The sequence below is a fragment of the Neovison vison genome, chromosome 13 (assembly GCF_020171115.1).
Source record: "Neovison vison isolate M4711 chromosome 13, ASM_NN_V1, whole genome shotgun sequence".
NCBI classification, from domain to species: domain Eukaryota; kingdom Metazoa; phylum Chordata; class Mammalia; order Carnivora; family Mustelidae; genus Neogale; species Neogale vison.
In genome coordinates, this window is record NC_058103.1 from 105,859,247 (window position 1) to 105,879,897 (window position 20,651).

Genomic DNA, 20,651 nt, shown 5'->3' on the forward strand with positions numbered 1-20,651 from the left:
AAATAAAATGAAAAAAGAGTGGAATGTGGAATGGCATAAGAACCAAATTTAATTTACTCAAATTTAATGATACATATTTGCCAAAGTTTAATAGTATTTTTGTTTTTGTTTCTTAAGATTTTATTTATTTATTTGAGAGAGAACATAGACTGTGAGAGAAAGCACGAGTGGGGAGGAGAGGGAGAATCAGGATCCCCACCGAGCAGGGAGCCTGACTTGGGGCTCAATTCCAGGATCCCAAGACCACAACCAGAACTGAAGGCAGACACTCAACAGACTGAGCCATCCAGTGGAATGTGGAATGGCGTAAGAACCAAATTTATTTACTCAAATTTAATGATACATATTTGGCCAAAGTTTAAATTAAAAACTACCATTAAATATCTTGCAGATGAAGCACTGTATATACTATATACCCATACTCTGCAATACATACTTACTGATCATGATCATATATACACAAATCCAGTTGGAACACTCTACAGGCAATTTAGGGATTTTTTCAAGGCTAACTTGGATGGTGTCTGATTCTCACCTGTGTGCTAACTTTAGCTCCTAACCTCACATGTGACTCCTGTTTTTAACAGTTGGTTTCCTTAGAAAAACTGTCACCCTTGAAATCCTAGCATTTTATTTGTCTGTTTAAGATTTTCGGGGTGCCTGAGTGGCTCAGTGGATTGGGCCTCTGCCTTCGGCTCAGGTCATGATCTCAGGGTCCTGGGATGGAGCCCCGCATCGGGCTCTCTGCTCAGCAGGGAGCCTGCTTCCTCCTCTCTCTCTGCCTGCCTCTCTGCCTGCTTGTGATCTCTCTGTCAAATAAATAAATAAAATATTTTTTAAAAATTTTATTTTTCTTTCTTTTTTTTTTTAAAGATTTTATTTATTTATTTGACAGACAGAGATCACAAGTAGGCAGAGAGGCAGGTGGGGGTGGGGGGTGGGGGGTGGATTAGGCTCCCTGCTGAGCACAGAGACTGATGCAGGGCTGGATCCCAGGACCCTGAGATCACGACCTGAGCTGAAGGCAGAGGCTTAACCCACTGGGTTGGGGCACCACCCAGGTGCCCCAAGATTTTATTTATTTATTTGACAGACAGAACTCAAGTAGGGGCTCCATCCCACGACCCTGGCATCATGACCTGAGCCAAAGGGAGACATTTAACTGACTCAGCCACCCAGGTGGTCCTGAAATCCTAGTATTTAAAATAAAATACCTAGAAACTAGTTAGATGTAAGCTGTGGCAGCTGATGGTCATCTAGTTATTGGACTGATTATTAGACTATCCTAGCAGCCAAGTAAACTGAAATATGGTGTTCTAAGAGGTAATTTAGGATTTTGAACAAAGTCTACAGCCTCAAATTCCGTACTAAGTCCCTAAAGTGACAGTGTCTCCATACAGGAAATAAGCAAACTAGCACACAGATGAGCCCCTGCCAACTTATTCTTTAACATGTTTTATTATTCCCTAGAACTGTTTTCAATATTTTCAGTATTACAATTATTTTTTTAATTTTATTTATTTATTTATTTATTTTAAAGATTTTATTTATTTATTTGACAGAGAGAAATCACAAGTAGATGGAGAGGCAGGCAGAGAGAGAGGGAAGCAGGCTCCCTGCCGAGCAGAGAGCCGGATGCGGGACTCGATCCCAAGACCCTGAGATCATGACCTGAGCCGAAGGCAGTGGCCCAACCCACTGAGCCACCCAGGCGCCCCTTATTTATTTTTTTTAAATAATCTCTACACCCAGCATGGAGCTCAATCTCACAGCCCCGAGATTAAGAGTTTCATGTTCTACTGACTGAGCCTGCCAGGTCCCCGGAATTATTTTTCTGTCATACTATTCAACTTGACATTTAATTCATTTCACCCTTTTAGTATCTTATCTCTTAAATCTATATTAAATAATAAACCTAGTAAGTGAAATAAGTCAGAGAAAGACAAATACCACATGACTGCACTCATATGTGTAATTTAAGGAATAAAACAAAAGAACAAAGAGAAAATAGAGACAAACCAAGAAACAGACTCTTAACTCTAGAGAACAAATAGAAAGTTACCAGAGGAAAGGTGGGTGGGGGGATGGGTGAAATAGTTGATAGGGATTAAGATGATGAGCACTGAGTAATATATAGAACTGCTGAGTCACCATACTGTCAACTAAAACTAATATAACACTGTTAACTATGCTAGAATTAAAATGTAAAAAATAAGGCTAAAAGAAACTCAGTACTATTTGAAATTTATTCCTTCCCACTTGATAAATACTTATCTTTACATCAGAGAAATCTTTTTTTTAAAAAATATTTTATTTATTTATTTGTCAGAGAGAGAGAGAGAGAGAAAGAGAGCAAGCACAGGCAGACAGAGTGGCAGGCAGCGGCAGAGGGAGAAGCAGGCTCCCTGCTGAGGAAGGAGCCCGATGTGGGACTCGATCCCAGGACGCTGGGATCATGACCCGAGCTGAAGGCAACTGCTTAACCAACTGAGCCACCCAGGCGTCCCAACATCAGAGAAATCTTAATAAAAAAAAAATAAATAAAAAGACTAAGGAAATATATATAGTAATAGTAGCTGTGAATAGAGAGACTGAGCATGGCAGTGACCAAAACTTTGATCTTTTCTTTATATATTTTTTATTTAAAAAATTTTTTAAAAAGATTTTATTTATTTATTTATTTATTTGAGAGAGCTCACACACACATGCAGAAGGAACAGATGGGGAGACAGAAGGAGGGGAAAGAATCTCAAGCAGACTCTGTGTTGAGTGCAGAGCCTGACTCGGGATTTGATCTCATAACCCTGAGATCATGACCTGCCTGAGCCAAGACCAAGAGTCGGATCCTTAATCAACTGAGCCACCCAGGCCCACCTCTTTTAAATATTTTTCTAAATATTTAAAATGATAGGAGTTTTCTCCAGAACTTACAAAATAATTTTTTAAGTGAAAAACTTTATTTTCCTTTGGGCAAGCTGTGCATAGATGATTGCAAATTCATCCTCTAAAGTTACTTTCTTTTTTAGGCAACAGAGTTAAGAGATCTAGGCTGTCTTTTCTGACCTGTACCTGTTGAAAGTGGTGCCAAGCAAAAAGTTGACAAGATATGACGACTGGTTCAATGTGATTATGTCTAAATAATTCTCCAGCTGCTGATGGGCCAAATTATGCCTGCAGACTTGCAATGTTATAGCCACTATACTGATGAGATCTACACATAATTCCTACCTTCCATGGGCTTCAATTCCAAAACTCTTACCATGGAGTTCTTAGATATTCTGTTTGTAGGCAGTAATGAATATAAATGTCTCTAACTACATACCAAATATTTGCAGAAATAATTTGGGGGACACGGGCGCCTGGGTGGCTCAGTGGGTTAAGCCGCTGCCTTCGGCTCAGGTCATGATCTCAGGGTCCTGGGATCGAGTCCCGCATCGGGCTCTCTGCTCAGCAGGGAGCCTGCTTCCTCCTCTCACTCTCTCTCTGCCTGCCTCTCTGCCTACTTGTGATCTCTATCTGTCAAATAAATAAATAAAATCTTTAAAAAAAAAATAAAATAATAATTTGGGGGACTTCATTCTAGTATCTTTAATTACTCATTCATACCTCTATTCTGCTTCCTTAACACAGTTAACAATTATTGGCACAAGCAAATAAAGAAGAGGCTGAGTTTGGAGAGGACAGTACACACGAAGGTAAGAAGCTCCAACTTAAGTGGGTGATTGTACTGCCAGCCACAAACTATCCAGAGAGCTTATATACTGAGATTTCATCAATTTAACAGACATTTGCTGAGCCTCTCCTTTAGATCAAGTAACATGCAAGTGATAGTATAACGAACCAAAAAGTGTTTCTTGCTCTTAAAAAACTCACAACCCAGCAGCATATTACACTGTGAAAAATCCACAGAGTGGGAGAGAGATGCTTCTAAGTCCCCTCATCACAGTGCCTCAAGGTGGCCTAGAATTCTTTGAGGTTATTTCTATATTCTGCAAACTGAGTGGAATGATAAAAAGGAGTAAGAAGTTTTGGTCACTGCTGTGCCAGAACACGGGTCAGCAAACTATGCCCGTAAGTTACATATAACCTGGCCTAGATACTTTTGTATGATTAGAGAATGAAGTAAGGTTTCTACATTTGAAAATATATTTGAAACAATTTAAAGACTGATATTTTGCGATACACAAAAACTACATAAAATTCTTTTTTTTATTTTAAAAATTTTTTTTATAAACATATATTTTAAAAACTACATAAAATTCTAATTTTATGTAGGGGCACCTGGGTGGTTGAGTCAGTTCAGCAACTGCCTTTGACTCAGGTCATGATCTCAGGGTCCTGGGATCAAGCCCCGCAACAGCCTCCCTGCTAAGAGGAGAGTTTGTTTTCCTCTCCCCCTCCTCCTGCTTATGCTTTCTCTCTCAAAATTTTCTAATTTCAGTGTCCATGAATAGAGCTTTACTGGAATACAGTACATTTGTTTGCTTATCATTATGGCTGCTTCTGTGCTACGGGAAAAGAGATGAATAGTTAACAGGAGAGACTGACAGCCCACGAAGCCCCAAGTATTTACCATCTGTTCCTTTTTACTACCTGGCTTCATAAGAAATCTCATTTTCCAAACTGGGGGCAGGATGGAGCCTTCCTTTTCTACCGGGATTCATAGTCACTAACAGTCTGACAGATCCTTAATAAACCTGCCTTGTGATGTTTCCCTAGTTCAGCACTAGTAATACCATTTCCTTTGCAAATTCCTAAATGCACCCAGTTATGATAAGGACCAAACATTAACTGAACCAGTTGGCCTGGTTCTTGCGTAATAGCTTCAGTTTGGTTTTACAGAACAAAAACAGTTATGGTAATGTGATCTTTTTTTTCCTGGGGTTCTTTTCATAGGTATTTCGAGACCGCTGTGGCCAAGTGATCCCTACAAACTGGCATGAAAGGCTGCAGAGTTGTGCAAGTAGAAGTGTTTGTTCTCACGAAGGAGGCTTAAGTGAGGGTAACTATATTTCAATATGACTATAGTCAGCTCCTCTGAGACAAACAAACTACCCTCAAGATCACAGATGTGAATGGGTTCACTGTAGCTGGAATTCTCCTCTACTGAATCAGAAGAGCGGAGAAATATGAAGTTGCAACTTCTGGAGAATCCAGCAAAAAATTCTCCAAAGATGAAACTGTTATCTCTCTCTTCATTCTGAGATTTTTAAGGCTATGAGAAATGTTAATAGGATATTTCCATTTCTACAGGCAAGTCAAATCTTCAGCTTTGAAGTAAAACAATAACAACCGTGTATTTACTTTGAAGTAAAACAATAACAACGGTGTATTTATATAGTACCCTTCCCCCTAAGAATACAAGGCCTTTCTAGACATCACCTCATTCAACCCCAGCAGGTCTTCAAACTGTGAGAAACAGGGTTTCCTGTTGTATGCATAAGGAAACTGAGGCACAGGAGGGGTACATGGTTAGCATGGAGTGAAAAAAGCAGTGGGAAGGGGCACAGTCAGTTGTGCGTCTGACTCAGGTTGTAAGCTCATGGGTCGTGGGATGGAGCCCACTGACAGGCTCTGCACTCAATGAGGAGTCTGCTCGAGTTTCTCTCTCCCTGTCCCTCTGCCCCTCTCTGTCCTCCCCCACTCCAACTGTGCAAATGCTCTCTCACTCTCTCAAGTAAATAAATCTTTTTTTAAAAACACACACACAAAAAAAAACAAAAACAAAAAAGATGGAGGGAAAAACTAGGCTAAACTTTACTCCTCGTTGCAATTCTTAGCTGTTTCCACTTACTCGCATGGCCTACTCAAAGTGTAATTTCAGAGCTGTCCTTTTATACTCATTAAGATCAGTTTTCCCTGTATTTAGTGGTATGTGTCTCCCCCCTCCACAATACCCCGGAAGAGAGACTTCTGAAAAACATACATGACAAGAAAGGTCCAGATTTCACTTCTTTTTATCAAGTTCACTATTTTGTCCTTTCTTCTCTTATGAAAACTTTCTAACCAACGGGAAACCAAAAAGTTTCTTTTAAATTCCTTAAGTGCTGTATTGAGGTATGTTACTTGTTCACAGCTACTCTTGTTACATGAATCACTTCTATGTTAAGTAAAATTCCCATCTTTGCAGTATCTCCTCAGCTGTTCTTACTTTAAATTTTCCTGTGTTTGCTCAGCGGGTTTATAATATACTCCTAAGGAAGTTCACAACATTATAGGAAGGTTTTGTTAATCTCACAATTTCCGATGATTTTCTTCAGATCTATGCTTTATTCCTCTGTTGAAGGAGAACCACATTTCTGTTAATTTTATAGTTGCCTAGATTCAAAGCTCTTGCTGGTACCAACTAGCACCTCCTATCTTGTTTGATGACATATGAAGGCATTCCCTCCTAGAAATTTCAAAATTGCAAAGTCTGATCAGCTCTGTGAACACTGTCATTTTTTTTTTTTAAGATTTTATTTATTTATCAGAGAGAGAGAGAGAGGGAGAGAGAGAGAGCAAAGGCAGACAGAATGACAGGCAGAGGCAGAGGGAGAAGCAGGCTCCCCGCCAAGCAAGGAGCCCAATGTGGGACTCGATCCCAGGACGCTGGGATCATGACCTGAGCCGAAGGCAGCTGCTTAACCAACTGAGCCACCCAGGCGTCCCTGTGAACACTGTCTTTATTCACAGCATAAAAGTTTCAGTGAGTGAAATGGATTGCACAGGACTGGGCTTCTCAGCTGTATACAAGGCATATGCATTCAACAAAAATGATTACCTTAGAAAGAAATATATCTCAAAACCTAGCTGCCCAACAAATATCTCAAAATCTAGATGCCGAAGGCCATAAAGGTTTTGGAGGTAACAAAGACAGCCTTCTAAGGCATAAAGTTTGAGGGTACCATGTGAAACAGGAAAAACTACTTTTTCACTGGGGGGATGTTCTGGGCCTTTGTATTTTTTTTTTTTTAAAGATTTTATTTATTTATTTGACAGACAGAGATCACAAGCAGGCAGAGAGGCAGGCAAGGGGTGGGGGAAGCAGGTTCCCCACTGAGCAGAGAGCCCAATGCAGGGCTTGGTCCCAGGACCCCTGAGATCATGACCTGAGCCGAAGGCAGAGGCTTTAACCCACTGAGCCACCCAGGCACCCCTGGGCCTTTGCTTTAATTAAACACTTCTAGGACTATCATCTACCACTCTATTAAAATTAGGTAAGGGATAATGGGTGGAAGGCCCCAGGCATCTGCTGGGGAAATGTGTATGTATACACACAAGAAAATTATCTATATTAAAAACATTCCTGGGGGGGTGTGTGCCTGGGTGGCTCAATAGGTTAATCGGCTGCCTTGGGCTCAGGTCATGATCCCAGGGTCCTGGAATCGAGACCCGAGTCAGGCTCCCTGCTCAGCAGAGAGCCTGCTTCTTCCTCTCCCTCTGCCTGCTGCTCTGCCTCCTTGTGCTCTCTCTCTGTCAAATAAACAAATGAAATCTTAAAAAAAAAAAAAATTAAAATTAAAAAACATTCCTAGCTCAGGTTTGACTATTGTGTGACCCTAGGTAAGTAAGTTAATAAACTCCCCTGTGCTCAAAAATAAGAAAAATGAAATAACCATACAAAGTATATGAGGTATACTTAAGTTTACTTACTTTCTCTGCCCAATAAGACATTGCTGTGTTTTATTACATTGTGAAATTTCAGTATCTTGTTGTCTTTTTATTTTTTAAAAGATTTTATTTATTTATTTATTTACTTATTTATTTGACAGAGATCACAAGTAGGCAGAGGCAGGCAGAGAGAGAAGAAGGAAAGCAGGCTCCCCGCTGAGCAGAGAGCCCCATGCGGGCTCAATCCCAGGACCCTGGGATCATGACCTGAGCTGAAGGCAGAGGCTTTAACCCACTGAGCCACCCAGGTGCCCCTCTTGTAGTTGTAGTTTTTTTAAATACGAGGATTAGCATCGCCTTTACAAGACATCCAAAATAGAATGGTCATTAGCAGATTAGAATAGCTGCTGAATAGTTGACCCATGGCAGGTGAGGCTTAGATCAACTATGACATGACATTTATTCCCAGAGTCCCTGAGAATTTTACCCAGGCAAGTTGCTGGTTAGAAGTGGAATTAAGTGTTTAACCAGAGCAAGAGGAATTCCTCCACCACCTTTAGGATCTCTCAATACAATTAAGAAGGCTCCAGAAGCAAAAAATCATTGTAGTGTTGGTCTATATTACAGTGAGGCCTTTCCAAATGCCAAGTGAACTGGCAAGAATTTACCATAACCTACACTAGTACTTTTACTAAAAAGGCCAAAGATATTATTCAAAACCACTGTTGCCAAGAAACTGTTAACTCTGAGAACAGTTAGGAAAAGGCAACTTTATGCTTCCTTCTGGCTACGTCAGAGGCCTCCACCGTATTTTATCTACTTATATTCTCATTTCTTTATCTAAGTCCCATTTTCTTGCCCTTTGCCTATTCCTCCCTCCCCCATCCTCTTTCATTTATTTCTGTCCTTGCTTATGCATATTTCCTCTCTCTCCCTTCCTCTCCTGTCACTTCAGCTGCCATGCTTGGTTCTGGTTTACTCATCTTTTATTTAATTACCAAACATATACTAGGCCTTTACCATGTGGCCAGTCCATACGGAGCTATGAACCTTCAGGCTCATACTGTCCCCTCTCTCACGTTTAGGCCTTCTAATTAGGCCTCTGGTTTTGGCCATCTCTGCCTCAAACCTGTCATACACCAAGTCCTATTCCTTTGTGTTAGGATACCAGCAAAAGTGGGAGGTGTAATGGATAAAGGATTAGTGGGCTGGGGAATTTTAAAATTGATGATATATATACTCTCCTAAGTAAAATGACCCTGAGAGCGCAGGGAACAATCCCTCAAACAGGAAAATGAGTTTGGGACTTACCCATAGTGACTGTAACACAATTAACACAACACTGATGAATAACAAAAAAAAAATAGAAAGAAAGTAAGAAAGATGGTTACATTCACTTGCTGACTGCAAAGCTTACAGCTTTTAATTACCATGATTAAATCCTGCTCTTCTCTCTTTGATGCTGGCCCATTGAACCATACAAATGCTAAAGCAACTAGGAGGGCAAGCAAGTTCCAGGGAATCCAGAGTAGTTCTTTAAACCCTCACTCCTACTCTTATATATTCCAAACAATCCATAGAAACTACATGTGAAAAGAAAAGCACAACTGTGCTCAATGCCAAACCCCTTTGTGCTATGAAAAATCAGAACACAGTGATTTAAGAAGGAATGAAACAAAAATTAGACAAAACTGAAGAAAGCATTTTCCAACAGTGAGGAAAAGAGTACTTTTTCGTAGTCCTTACATATAGTTGCAGCTTCACATTTAAAAAATACTGTTTTTCTTTCTAAAAACTTTGGAAATTCTCCAGTAACCTCAGATGCAATGGGTTCAACAACAATGTGCAAAGAAAAATCTACCCCACCCACAGTGATCCAATTACGTGAAAACACTAGACTAAATTCCCATTTTGATTCACTTGGTCATTGGGAGTCCACTTTGCCAGGGTTAATTTACAATGTAATTAACTTAAACAAATAATTTTATGTCTTCTGAAGCTGATGAAGATACCAAGTATAAAATATCTGCACCAGGATGTTTCTCGTAGAGTAACATGGTTTTTAAAAAATTTTGTATTCAATCTTAGAGTTCAAATAGTTCATTAAAAAGTCATGTATTCTAACTTTCTACCCCATGCACAAATCTCCCTCACAACATCCAGAATGCAGAACCCTTCAACTGCTGCCTGAATACTGTCCTTCCCCTAAAAGACAGGAAATCCTACTGTGTAAGACAGCTTATTCCAGTTCATAATTTGTTTTTCTTCCTACAAGAAGGTGTTTGGAAAGAAAGGAAACAAGATATTGTGGCACTTTATTATCACTTGTTGAACTTATGCCTGAAACTGTGAACACATGGCTCAGGATAAATGGGGACATAAACAGGTTGCTTGGCAATATAAGAGGAAGGAGGGAGACCATAAATCCACTGCTGTTGTCTTTTAAGAAACTAGTTGTTATAATAGTAATAATAATAATAGTAATAATAATGATACATGATTAGGGCAAAAGAAAAATACAAAAATACTAAAGGATTAATCTAAAAACTTAAAAGTGGCACCACTTCCCATTTCTAAGCATACTCTTCAAAGGTAATCATTATTTTTGTATATCCAATCAGATATTTTCTACACTCCTGTGGACATCTATGTATTTCTTACACTATATAAATATGACAATATACTGTTTTGCAAACCTTTTCACTTAAAAAACATATTGAGGCATCTTTCCATATCAATACATAGGATTCTACCCTCTTTTTATTATTTATTATTTTATTTATTTGAGATTTTATTTATTTATTTGACAGAGAGAGCACAAGCACGCAGAGCAGCAGACAGAGGGAGAGAAAGAAGCAGGCTCCCCACCAAGGAAGGAGTCTGATGTGGGACTCGATCCCAGAACCCTGGGATCATGACCTGAACTGAAGGCAGACACTTAACTGACTGACCCTCCCAGGCGTCCCCATTTATTTATTTATTTATTTATTTTTTAAAATAAAGGTTTATTTATTTATTTATTTGACAGAGAGAGAGATCACAAGCAGGCAGAGAGGCAGGCAGAGAGAGAGGAGGAAGCAGGCTCCCTGCTGAGCAGAGAGCCCGATGCGGGCCTCGATCCCAGGACCCTGAGATCATGACCTGAGCCGAAGGCAGCGGCTTAACCCACTGAGCCACCCAGGCGCCCTATTTATTTATTTAAAAGATTTTATTTGTCAGAGAGAGAGGGAGAGAGAGCGAGCACAGGCAGGCAGAGTGGCAGGCAGAGTGTCAGGCAGAGTCAGAGGAAGAAGCAGGCTCCCTGCTGAGCAAGGAGCCAGATGTGGGATTCGATCCCACGACGCCGGGATCATGACCTGAACCAAAGGCAGCTGCTTAACCCACTGAGCCATCTAGGCGTCCCCTTATCTATCTATCTATCTATCTATTTATTTATTTTTAAAAGATTTTATTTATTGGGTGCCTGGGTGGCTCCGGGGGTTAAGCCGCTGCCTTCGGCTCAGGTCATGATCTCAGGGTCCTGGGATCGAGTCCCACATCGGGCTCTCTGCTCGGCGGGGAGCCTGCTTCCCTCTCTCTCTCTCTGCCTGCCTCTCCGTCTACTTGTGATTTCTCGCTGTCAAATAAATAAATAAAATCTTAAAAAAAAAAAAAGATTTTATTTATTTACTTGAGAGAGAGAGAGAGTACAAGCTGGGAGAGAGGCAGAAGGAGACGGAGAAGCAGACTCCCTGCTAAGCAGGGATCCTGATGTGGGGCTCCATCCTAGGAGCCTGGCATCATGACCCAAGCCAAAGGCAGACAGATGCTCAAATGACTGAGCCACCCAGTTGCCCCTCTACATTATTTTTTTTTTAGAGATTTTATTTATTTATTTGACAGAGAGAGATCACAAGTAGGCAGAGAGGCAGGCAGAGAGAGAGAGGAGGAAGCAGGCTCCCTGCTGAGCAGAGAGCCCGATGCGGGACTCGATCCCAGGACCCTGAGATCATGACCCGAGCCAAAGGCAGCGGCTTAACCCACTGAGCCACCCAGGCGCCCTCTACATTATTCTTAATACCTAAATTCCCCAGTATAAATATACCATCATCTATTTATCCAGATCTATACTGATGACATTTAAATTATTTTCATTCTGTTCTAATTGTTATGCAAAGCCAGAATATATCCTTCTTATAGTTCTTTTCAGTAATTTTTGTTTTAAGTCATTTGGAATCAACCTAACCTTCCACATACTAGCTCTTTAAACCCTTGAAAATCATGATCATATGGGGGTAAATGGAAGAACAAAAACGAGGTTTTTTTTTTTTTTTTTTTTTAAAGATTTTATTTATTTATTTCACAGACAGAAATAGGCAGAGAGGCAGGCAGAGAGAGAGGAGGAAACAGGCTCCCTGCTGAGCAGAGAGCCCGACGCGGGACTCGATCCCAGGACCCTGAGACCATGACCTGAGCTGAAGGCAGCGGCTTAACCCACTGAGCCACCCAGGTGCCCCCAAAAACGAGTTTTGAGTTACAATACTGGGATATCAGAAATCAATGGGGGAAATTATTTCCTCAAATAAAAACAATCTAAATATCTGACAGACCATTAAAATTGGTGCCTACATTATAGCCTATGAGGTTGATGGGCTATTATTCAACAATCAGAAACATGAAGACTATAGCATCATGACAAATGCTATAATGCTAAGTGAGAGAAGATGTAGTTACATGGAACTAAGATTAACTATGAAATATGTCTACATATGAAAAGAGATACTCAAATGAAATGTAGCTCAGTTAGGGTGATAAAAGCATGGTTCTTTCACCACTTCCTTTCAAAATATCCTTTAATATTTTATAATTTAGTTTCTGTGGTGAATGAAAAAAGAAAAATTGAGAGCTATAACAAAGATCAGAATCATCATTCTCAGTTTCAGGGCCCTCAATGCCCTCTTTACCTTCTTCATTGATTATTTTGGAGATATCAACTGTCATAGTAATAATCAGGCCTTGAAATTTCTTGATGGCAAAGCTAAAATCAGCAAACAAAGCATGAAGTATGACTGTCCACAAGAGACAAAATGGAATGGAATGGAATGGAAGGTGTCAGAGATAAGACAAGGAAAAGAATGGACAATCAGGAAGAGTTCCAACTTAAACCATGTTCACAATCATCCAGTGCTACCATTCTATCTTCCCATAGATAGTGAACTGATATGAATTTCCACATCATACGGTCAGGGCAATATGGGGGTCAAAAACCTAAGGTAATAATTAAGACCTGCATACTTAAGGAAGAAATGGTTATACTCTCAAGCCAACACAAAAGTTCCTATTTCAGGAATTTAAAGTCTCACACCCTGGTCAGAATTCTTTAAATTCATAAGCACTCATTCCTCTCAAAAAACTTCATCCTTTTTTTTAAAGATTTATTTATTTGAGAGACAGAGTGAGTGAGCGCTTGTAGGGTGGGGTGAGAAGCAGAGGGAGGAGGAGAGAGAAACCCAAGCAGTCCCCGTGCTGAGCACAGAGCCAAACACGGGGCTTGATCCCAGGACCTCAAGGATCACGACCTGAGCTGAAACCAAGAGTGGACACTTAACCAAATTAGCCACCCAGGTACCCTGCATCCATTTTATAAGCACTTATTAATTCCTTGAATAAATCTAAGTCATACTGGGCTTTTAAAAGTATTCTTTGTCGTGATACCCAAATATTTTACAAATCACTGGCCTGTGATGAATAATGACAGACAAAAGCTAGTGAGTAAAAACGATTACATTATTTTGGTCACTGTCTGCAACATGAAAGGTTGTTTATTTACAATGCCACATCACCTTGGTTCTGAAGAGAGTGGCATATAAGCTCTGGCTGTTTAAATATTAACTACTGATGAGTCACATTTGCAGCTGGAACTCACTCTAGAAAAATAGGGAGAGAAATGTTCGCTTGTAAGGACTGGATATTCATGCTCACATTTATAATAAGACATGGTGAAAACTTGTCTACTTTCTTGTCAAATGATTTACTTTCAAAATAAATTTCCTTTTTCAGCCATCCCCAGAAATATTTTTATTAATAACTTGGCAAAAATCTAAAAAGCCATGCTTATCAAATCTTCCTAACTTTTTTTCTTTCACCAAAATACTTCCTAGCTGCCTATCATATGAATGAACTATGTTGGGCCTTGAGATAAACTTGATACACAAGGAAGCAGAGGATACAAGCCTTGTTCTCCAGAACTTATGGTCTCACTGCAGGGCTGGGGGGTGGAATATGTAATCACAGTTAAAGAACGTTCAATACAGGATCACCAGGAACAGAATCAGGATTGAAAAAATCCCAGTATGGCCTTTAAGATGTTTAGGTGCTCAAAATCAATTACATAACCACAAAATGCAGAAAGTCTGGGTTGATGGCAACTTACACGAAAAAGATGTAAAGGTTTCAGCAGAGTAAAACACCGTAAAAGCATAAAAGTCAACCAGTGAAATAGTTGTTAAGATAGCTAATCTAAATTAAGAGAAATATTGTGTCCGGACCAAAGAAGATAATAATGCCACTATCTCCATACTCAAGAGTTAGTGGTGCTATTTTATGAGGCTCATTCATAACAAAACTAGGAGAGGGAAGGAAGGAGAGAGGGAAAGAAAGAAAGTGAGTGAGAGAGTATATATTCATGCTAGACAGTAGTGATAGTGAAGCATCTATAAAACATATATACAGAAAGACTGAAGGAACTAAAGACATTTGGCTTGAGGAGGACTTGGGGTGAGTGGTGAAGGGGGCAGCATAAACCAGCTAGGATGCCTCTGAGCTGGTACAAGAGAGCTAAACTGTGCTGCATGGAAATAAAGGCAAATTTTGGCCTTATATGAAGCACTTCTAATGGCCTGGGCTTTCCAATACTGAACTATCTAGAAGAGGGGTAAACTCTACAGTTAGTAGTAATCAAGCAGAGATGGATGATCATTTGTTAAGAAAACCCTAGGAGAATTTCTTACACTTGGTAGAAATTGTAACAGATTCTGAAGCTCTTCCTATCTTAGAAAAGCTTCTGGCTACCTTGTTAGCTGCAGGCAAGAATATTAAAAAGATGATATTCACCACAGCTGCTTTTAAGAGCAGTTAATCTCAAAAAGCAGAAAGGAGTCAGGAATCAGGACTGAACTTCACGTAAGACCTAGAAGGCTTTGCGACTTTGAGACGATTGCCAGAAGTATTGGGAGGGAGACCAATGATGGCCAATAATTGGCCTGACCACTCAAACAGCACTCTTGCTAACCCCTCTAGTCTCAGATGTTGCTTGCTGCCTTAAGTGAAAGGCAATTTTTTTGAAGTCCCCTTTCCTCCAATCCTCTCTCTATTTAATCCTTTCCAGTGCATGAACAATGTCAAAACTTAAGAATCTGCAATATTCTCCTGTATTCAGGAAGAGCACAGATGCTATTCCTACATAACAGGTTCATGAAATTTTTCACTACATATTGAAAAGGGAAGATTGGCCTGTTGGATGGGTCTACTGGGAAGGGCTTACAGAGGAAATCCTGCAGACTGGCCTGGTCACCTTCCACAGGCCCCCTCAAACTTCTAAGGTGGGCTGGATCTAGAATGTTTTTACTTGAGCCTTAGATTTGTGAAACATGTATAAACGTATTTAGTTAAAAATGAGCTATGATAATTGTCACCCTGAAATTTACAAAAACAGGAACAACATAACAGTCAACCTTAGAAGTTTAGTTCTGGCAAGACAAGACTCAAGTTACACAAATGCTCTGTGAACTCAGGTTCAATCTTAAATCTTATCTTAAATCCTATGCCTGGAACATTCCATATTTAAGGATATAATCAATAAACAAACATATGCTGAGAGGCTATTGTGATCAAGAGCCCATTCAGGTTCAATGAAAGGCAGATACCCATCTTGGCCCTACTAGGTCATGATTATGGCTGATTACTGCCACAGCCAGGATATAAGACCACTTGAATAACACTGTATGGTTCTTAAATAATTCTACATAATCTAGGAAGAGAAATTCAAATTCCTTCAGCAGTACTTCTAAAAGTGGTACTTGAAATAAAAACATGTTTGAATCATATAAAACCGTCAGACTGAAGAAAGCATACAGTAAAGGAATGTTGACAATGTCAATGAAACTAATGCTGAACAATTTTGTCTTTTGCAAGAGGTATCCTATAGACATAACCTCTTTAGGGTTGGTAACATTTACATAGTCAAGATATTTTTCTGGAAGCCAGTAAGATATTTCAGAAATTAGAGCTTTTAGGTAAAAAACAGGTATATATTTAAAAATTATAAATCTAATTTAAAAATCTTCAAAGGTCACAGATTAATAGCGTAAGATAGATCTTCCAAATTAAGAGAACAATGGATAAAATGACAGTGTTATGGTATTTCAAATGTGTATTTTAGTAGTTATTTAGTAGTTATCTTTAAAACAGATATATAATCTCAGTATGATAAAATACTGCTTGCAAGTTACCAAACCCTCCTCCTTTCTTTTAGTATAAAGAAATGAAAAGAGAAGGAAACTACCAAAAATCAATACCTCATACAATGTGTATTTCAGGTGGGTGAAAGCATTCAAAGGCTGATTTGTGGGCATGCTCATGGCACAGATCCCCAATCACCTGTCCCTTCAAGGAGCCAGAGAATAAGTAGCTTGAGTTAACTATGTTTATTTACCTACTCAGCAAAGAGGGGAGATATACGGTCTGGTAAAAAAAGGTCAACTGGACAAGAAAATCTGCAAACTTCTGGGCTTTCAGCTAAGCTATATGCTAACTAAGCACATGGAGAAAACAGACTTGACTTACCTGCACTGCCGAGCTGTTTATAAAACCTGTACTCTAAATGAAGCTGTGGAGCACGTGATTTTATTGGTTCCTGAAACCCAAGAAGAGAAATTGTGATCAGATGTAGACAAATAAAATTTTTCCATTCCTAGGTTTTCAAAGTAAACCAGGGCTAAGACCACTTAATATTTTATTTATTTATTTATTTATTTTAAAGATTTTATTTATTTATTTGACAGAGAGAGATCACAAGTAGGCAGAGAGGCAGGCAGAGAGAGAGGAGGAAGCAGGCTCCCTGCTGAGCAGAGAGCCCGATGCGGGACTCGATCCCAGGACCCTGAGATCATGACCTGAGCCGAAGGCAGCGGCTTAACCCACTGAGCCACCCAGGCGCCCAAGACCACTTAATATTTTAGAGATGATATTCATATATGATAGCATTTTCTTACCACAATTTCTCTTTGAAAGCACAGCTAGGGGAAGATGAAGCTGAAGTATATACAATTCCTTCACGGATATTTAAGTACAAATATTCTGTGTGAGATATCATTCAAGGATAGCTCCCTCACCATGAAATATTCTCCTGAAATGAATTCTCCTAGGAAACCAGATGCCAAATCTTTTAATTAAAGAGCAGCATGTATTCCCTACCCGTTTTATTATGAATTTTGGGTGATAAACAGTATTATTTTTTAGAAAAATAATACATGCTCAGAAAAAAACTTCAAATACACAAAAATTAGGAAGAGACTAAAAGTAATCTGGGATCCTATCATTTTAAAGAAAAGCACTATTAACATTTTGGTGAATGTCCTTCTAAATATTTACACGTATATTTAGATACAATACAGACTTGAAAATATATTTAAAATGAATGAGATACTATATTTTTCTTCTGTGTCTTTAAATTCAACAGCATAATGATGACATCTTCCTATGGCAGTATATAGCTTCATATATATATATATATATATATATATTTTTTTTTTTTTTTTTAATATAGGCTCCATGCCCAAGGTAGGGCCTGAACTCATGACCTTGAGATCAAGAGTCATATGCCCTACCAACTGAGTAAAGCTTTATATAAATTTTAATGGCTGTAGTATTTCCCTGTATGTGTGTGTTGTGTGTGTACACATATATGAAAACTTTTGGATGTTCTGACTGGTTTCAGTTTTCATTATTATGAATAATCCTGGAGGAACATTATATGCACATGTATTTTTACACTCAAGAAAATTAAAGATTGTAAATGTAATTAAAATATGTATCTTAAAAAAAGTAAAATAAAATATGTACCCTTAATCAATATGATGTTCAAGTTTGCAAAAATAGTGTTTTTAAGACCCTGGGGATAAAACAGCCGAACTACCATTTTGCTCTACATTGAACTACAAGAACTAGCTGGTTAACTGTTCTGAACTGACAGTACACTGGGCAACTAGTTAACAAGAAAATCAAACATTACCCTGGAAAGATCTACATACTCATTAGGATAGCTATTATCAAAACCATAGAAAATAAGTGTTCATGAGGATGTAGAGAAACTGGACCCCTGTGCATTGCTGGTGGGGATGTGAAATGGTACAGCTATTATGGAAAACAATATGGAAGTTCCTCCAAATATTAAACAAAGAATTACCATATGATCCAGCAATTCTACATTTGCATACATACCTGAAAAAACTGAAAGCAGGGACTCAAACTGATATTTATATGCCAATGTTCATAGCAACATTATTTACAATAATCAAAAGGTGGAAGTGACCCAAGTATCTAGCAACACTCGAAGAAACAAAATGTGATTACATTTTGTTACACGCAAGCACATGTACGTGTACCCATACAATATTATTCAGCCATGAAAATGAAAGACATCTGGATACATACTACAACATGGATGAACCCTGAAGACATTATGCTAAGCAAACAAAGCCAGACACAAAAGGTCAAATACTACATGATTCACTAATAAGAGGTACCTAGAGTAGTCAAATTTATAAAGACAGAAAGTTAAATGGTGGTTGCCAGGAGCTATGAGGGAGGAGATGGACAGTCAGTGTTTAATACAGAATTTCAGCTGAGGAAGATGAAAAAGTTCTAGGGAAGGATGGTGGCAATGGTTGCACACCAGTGTGAATGTACTTAATGCCACAGAGCAACACACTTAAAAATGGGTTAAAATGGAAAATTCTAGATACAATTCCAACAGATACATGATTTTTAAATTTTCTCTCCTATTCCATGGGTTGCCTTCTCACTGTATTCAGAGTCCTTTAATACAAAAAAGTTAATTTTTACAAAGTCCAATCAATCTCCTTCCTTCCTTGTGCTTTTTGTGTCATCTAAAAAATCACCGCCAAATCCAATGTCATGAAGCTTTTCCCCTAAATTTTCTTCTAAGAGATTTATAGTTTTGGCTCTTATATTTAGATCTTTGATCCATTTTGAGTTACTTTTTTATGTCTGATGTAAGGTAAGGGTTCAGCTTCAATGCATGTGGATATCGGGTTTTCCTAACAATATTTGTGCAAAAAACTGTCCTTTCTCCAGTGAATGGTTACTTGTCCTTTTTTTAAGACTGGCTCAAAAGAAGGAGATCCCATAGTTTCTCTGGATAATTCATCCTGATGTTAAAAACATTTCATGATTTCAAAGGTCTTTATATATAGCTTAAATCTCTACAACTGAAACTTCTTTTCTGTCCCCGACAAAAATGAAATAGCTCCTCAATAACCAGTGAATACTATAACAACTATCTTCAAATAACGAAACTACTCAATCATTTCTTAGACTTTCTTTATTCGGGCAAAGTAATTTCAATCCCTTTCCTCACTGGTCCTATTTTTCAGTTCTTTGATCATCTTTGAAGGCTTTTCCTGAACCCACTTGTTTTCTACATTTTTCTTAAGATATAGAATCCATAAGTCACAGAACTCAGAAATTTCCTTGAAGTTATCTAGTCTATCCCTTTGCTTCTGGGAAGGCTGAAATAGTTCGTATCCCTAATGAGCTCCATGAAAGAACTCATATCCTTCTTTGATTATAAAATCAGCAATCATCAGAGTTGAACTTCAAGCTTCTCAAGATTCTTGTAGTCAAAAGAAAAAGTACATAAGACTAATTACACTGTAAAGTCACCTCTTTATTCATTTATGTCTTCAAACAGAGAAGGATCACTGTTGAGAGTCTCCATTTGGCTTTAGATCTTCTACTGTAGCACCAGTAAAGCAGCCAGTTATGAAATTTGTCCTTCAGAAAAATCCCTAATAATTCACAAGGATCCAAATAGAAACAGGACAACAAATTAATATGGAACCAGAGATTGATCTTTGTGGAGGTTTTTTCCTGGAGAAAGTCTCTGGGATTCTGACAAACCACAAGGAGCAATGAATGAAAAAGCCTTCTTCAAACACAATACTCTAAAACTTCACTGTGGATATCTTGATCGGAAATACTCAATCTGATGGGGGGTAACTAAGCTAACAGATTAAAAAAACACAAAAGTTCTTTAGAGTTGCAAGGCTGAAAGTGGACATAGATGTCACATATATTCAGACATGAGGAGCTCTTTATCACAGATGAAAGGACTTATACCCTTTGGCCAAACCCTTTAGCAAACAGCTGAAGCCTGCTCAGACAATTAGAGCTTCAAAGTGCTCTTCTGGAAGCACTATAAACAAAGTACATCATAAACACTCAGTCTACGTCTTGTGGAAGGTGGCAAGATTAGGAGCATGGAGAGAAATTTTTTTCTTTTTTAACAGCTGTTAGAAAACTTCTGTTAAAAAGAACCCAAGAAATCTCGGTGATGGGGTAAAAGAAGGGCTCATTATACTATTTTATGTTGTATATGATTTTTAAAAAAGGTTCCTAGAAATCTAAGAAACAAAAGCCCACAGTGAAGATCCAAACAAAGTAGAAAAAAAACAGTACCAGCAGGGCTTCCTTATATTTCTGTGCCAGATGCTGATTACATTTCCACAGAGGGCTGGCTATTTGCCAGAATCACAGTTATTCTGGAACACACATGTCTGCCTGAAATCCTAAACCAACAGCAGACGGCTACCTTGTAGGACTATAATGCTTAAGGCAAATTCTGCTGTTACAATGAAAAGAGCTCAATTACTGCCCTCATATCGCCCATGGAGAACACAGCCCAACAGCAAGAGAGAAGGCCCATAGGCAAGATTGTTATCCTATAAAAAGCCTTTATTTAAGATTTATTTGAAAGAGAAATGAGCTCCTGAGACACA

At 38.8% G+C, this 20,651-nt stretch overlaps 1 protein-coding gene across 8 annotated transcripts in view; it reads right to left on the reverse strand.

Annotated features, from left to right (window-relative positions):
* CSNK1G1 (casein kinase 1 gamma 1) overlaps window positions 1-20,651 on the reverse strand; it is a 198,099-nt gene that overhangs the window by 64,548 nt on the left and 112,900 nt on the right. For all 8 annotated transcript variants that reach the window (XM_044231309.1, XM_044231307.1, XM_044231308.1 and 5 more), the window contains exon 4: window positions 16,417-16,486. In XM_044231309.1, the coding sequence (XP_044087244.1) occupies window positions 16,417-16,486 (70 nt within the window). The remainder of the gene's footprint in view (window positions 1-16,416; window positions 16,487-20,651) is intronic.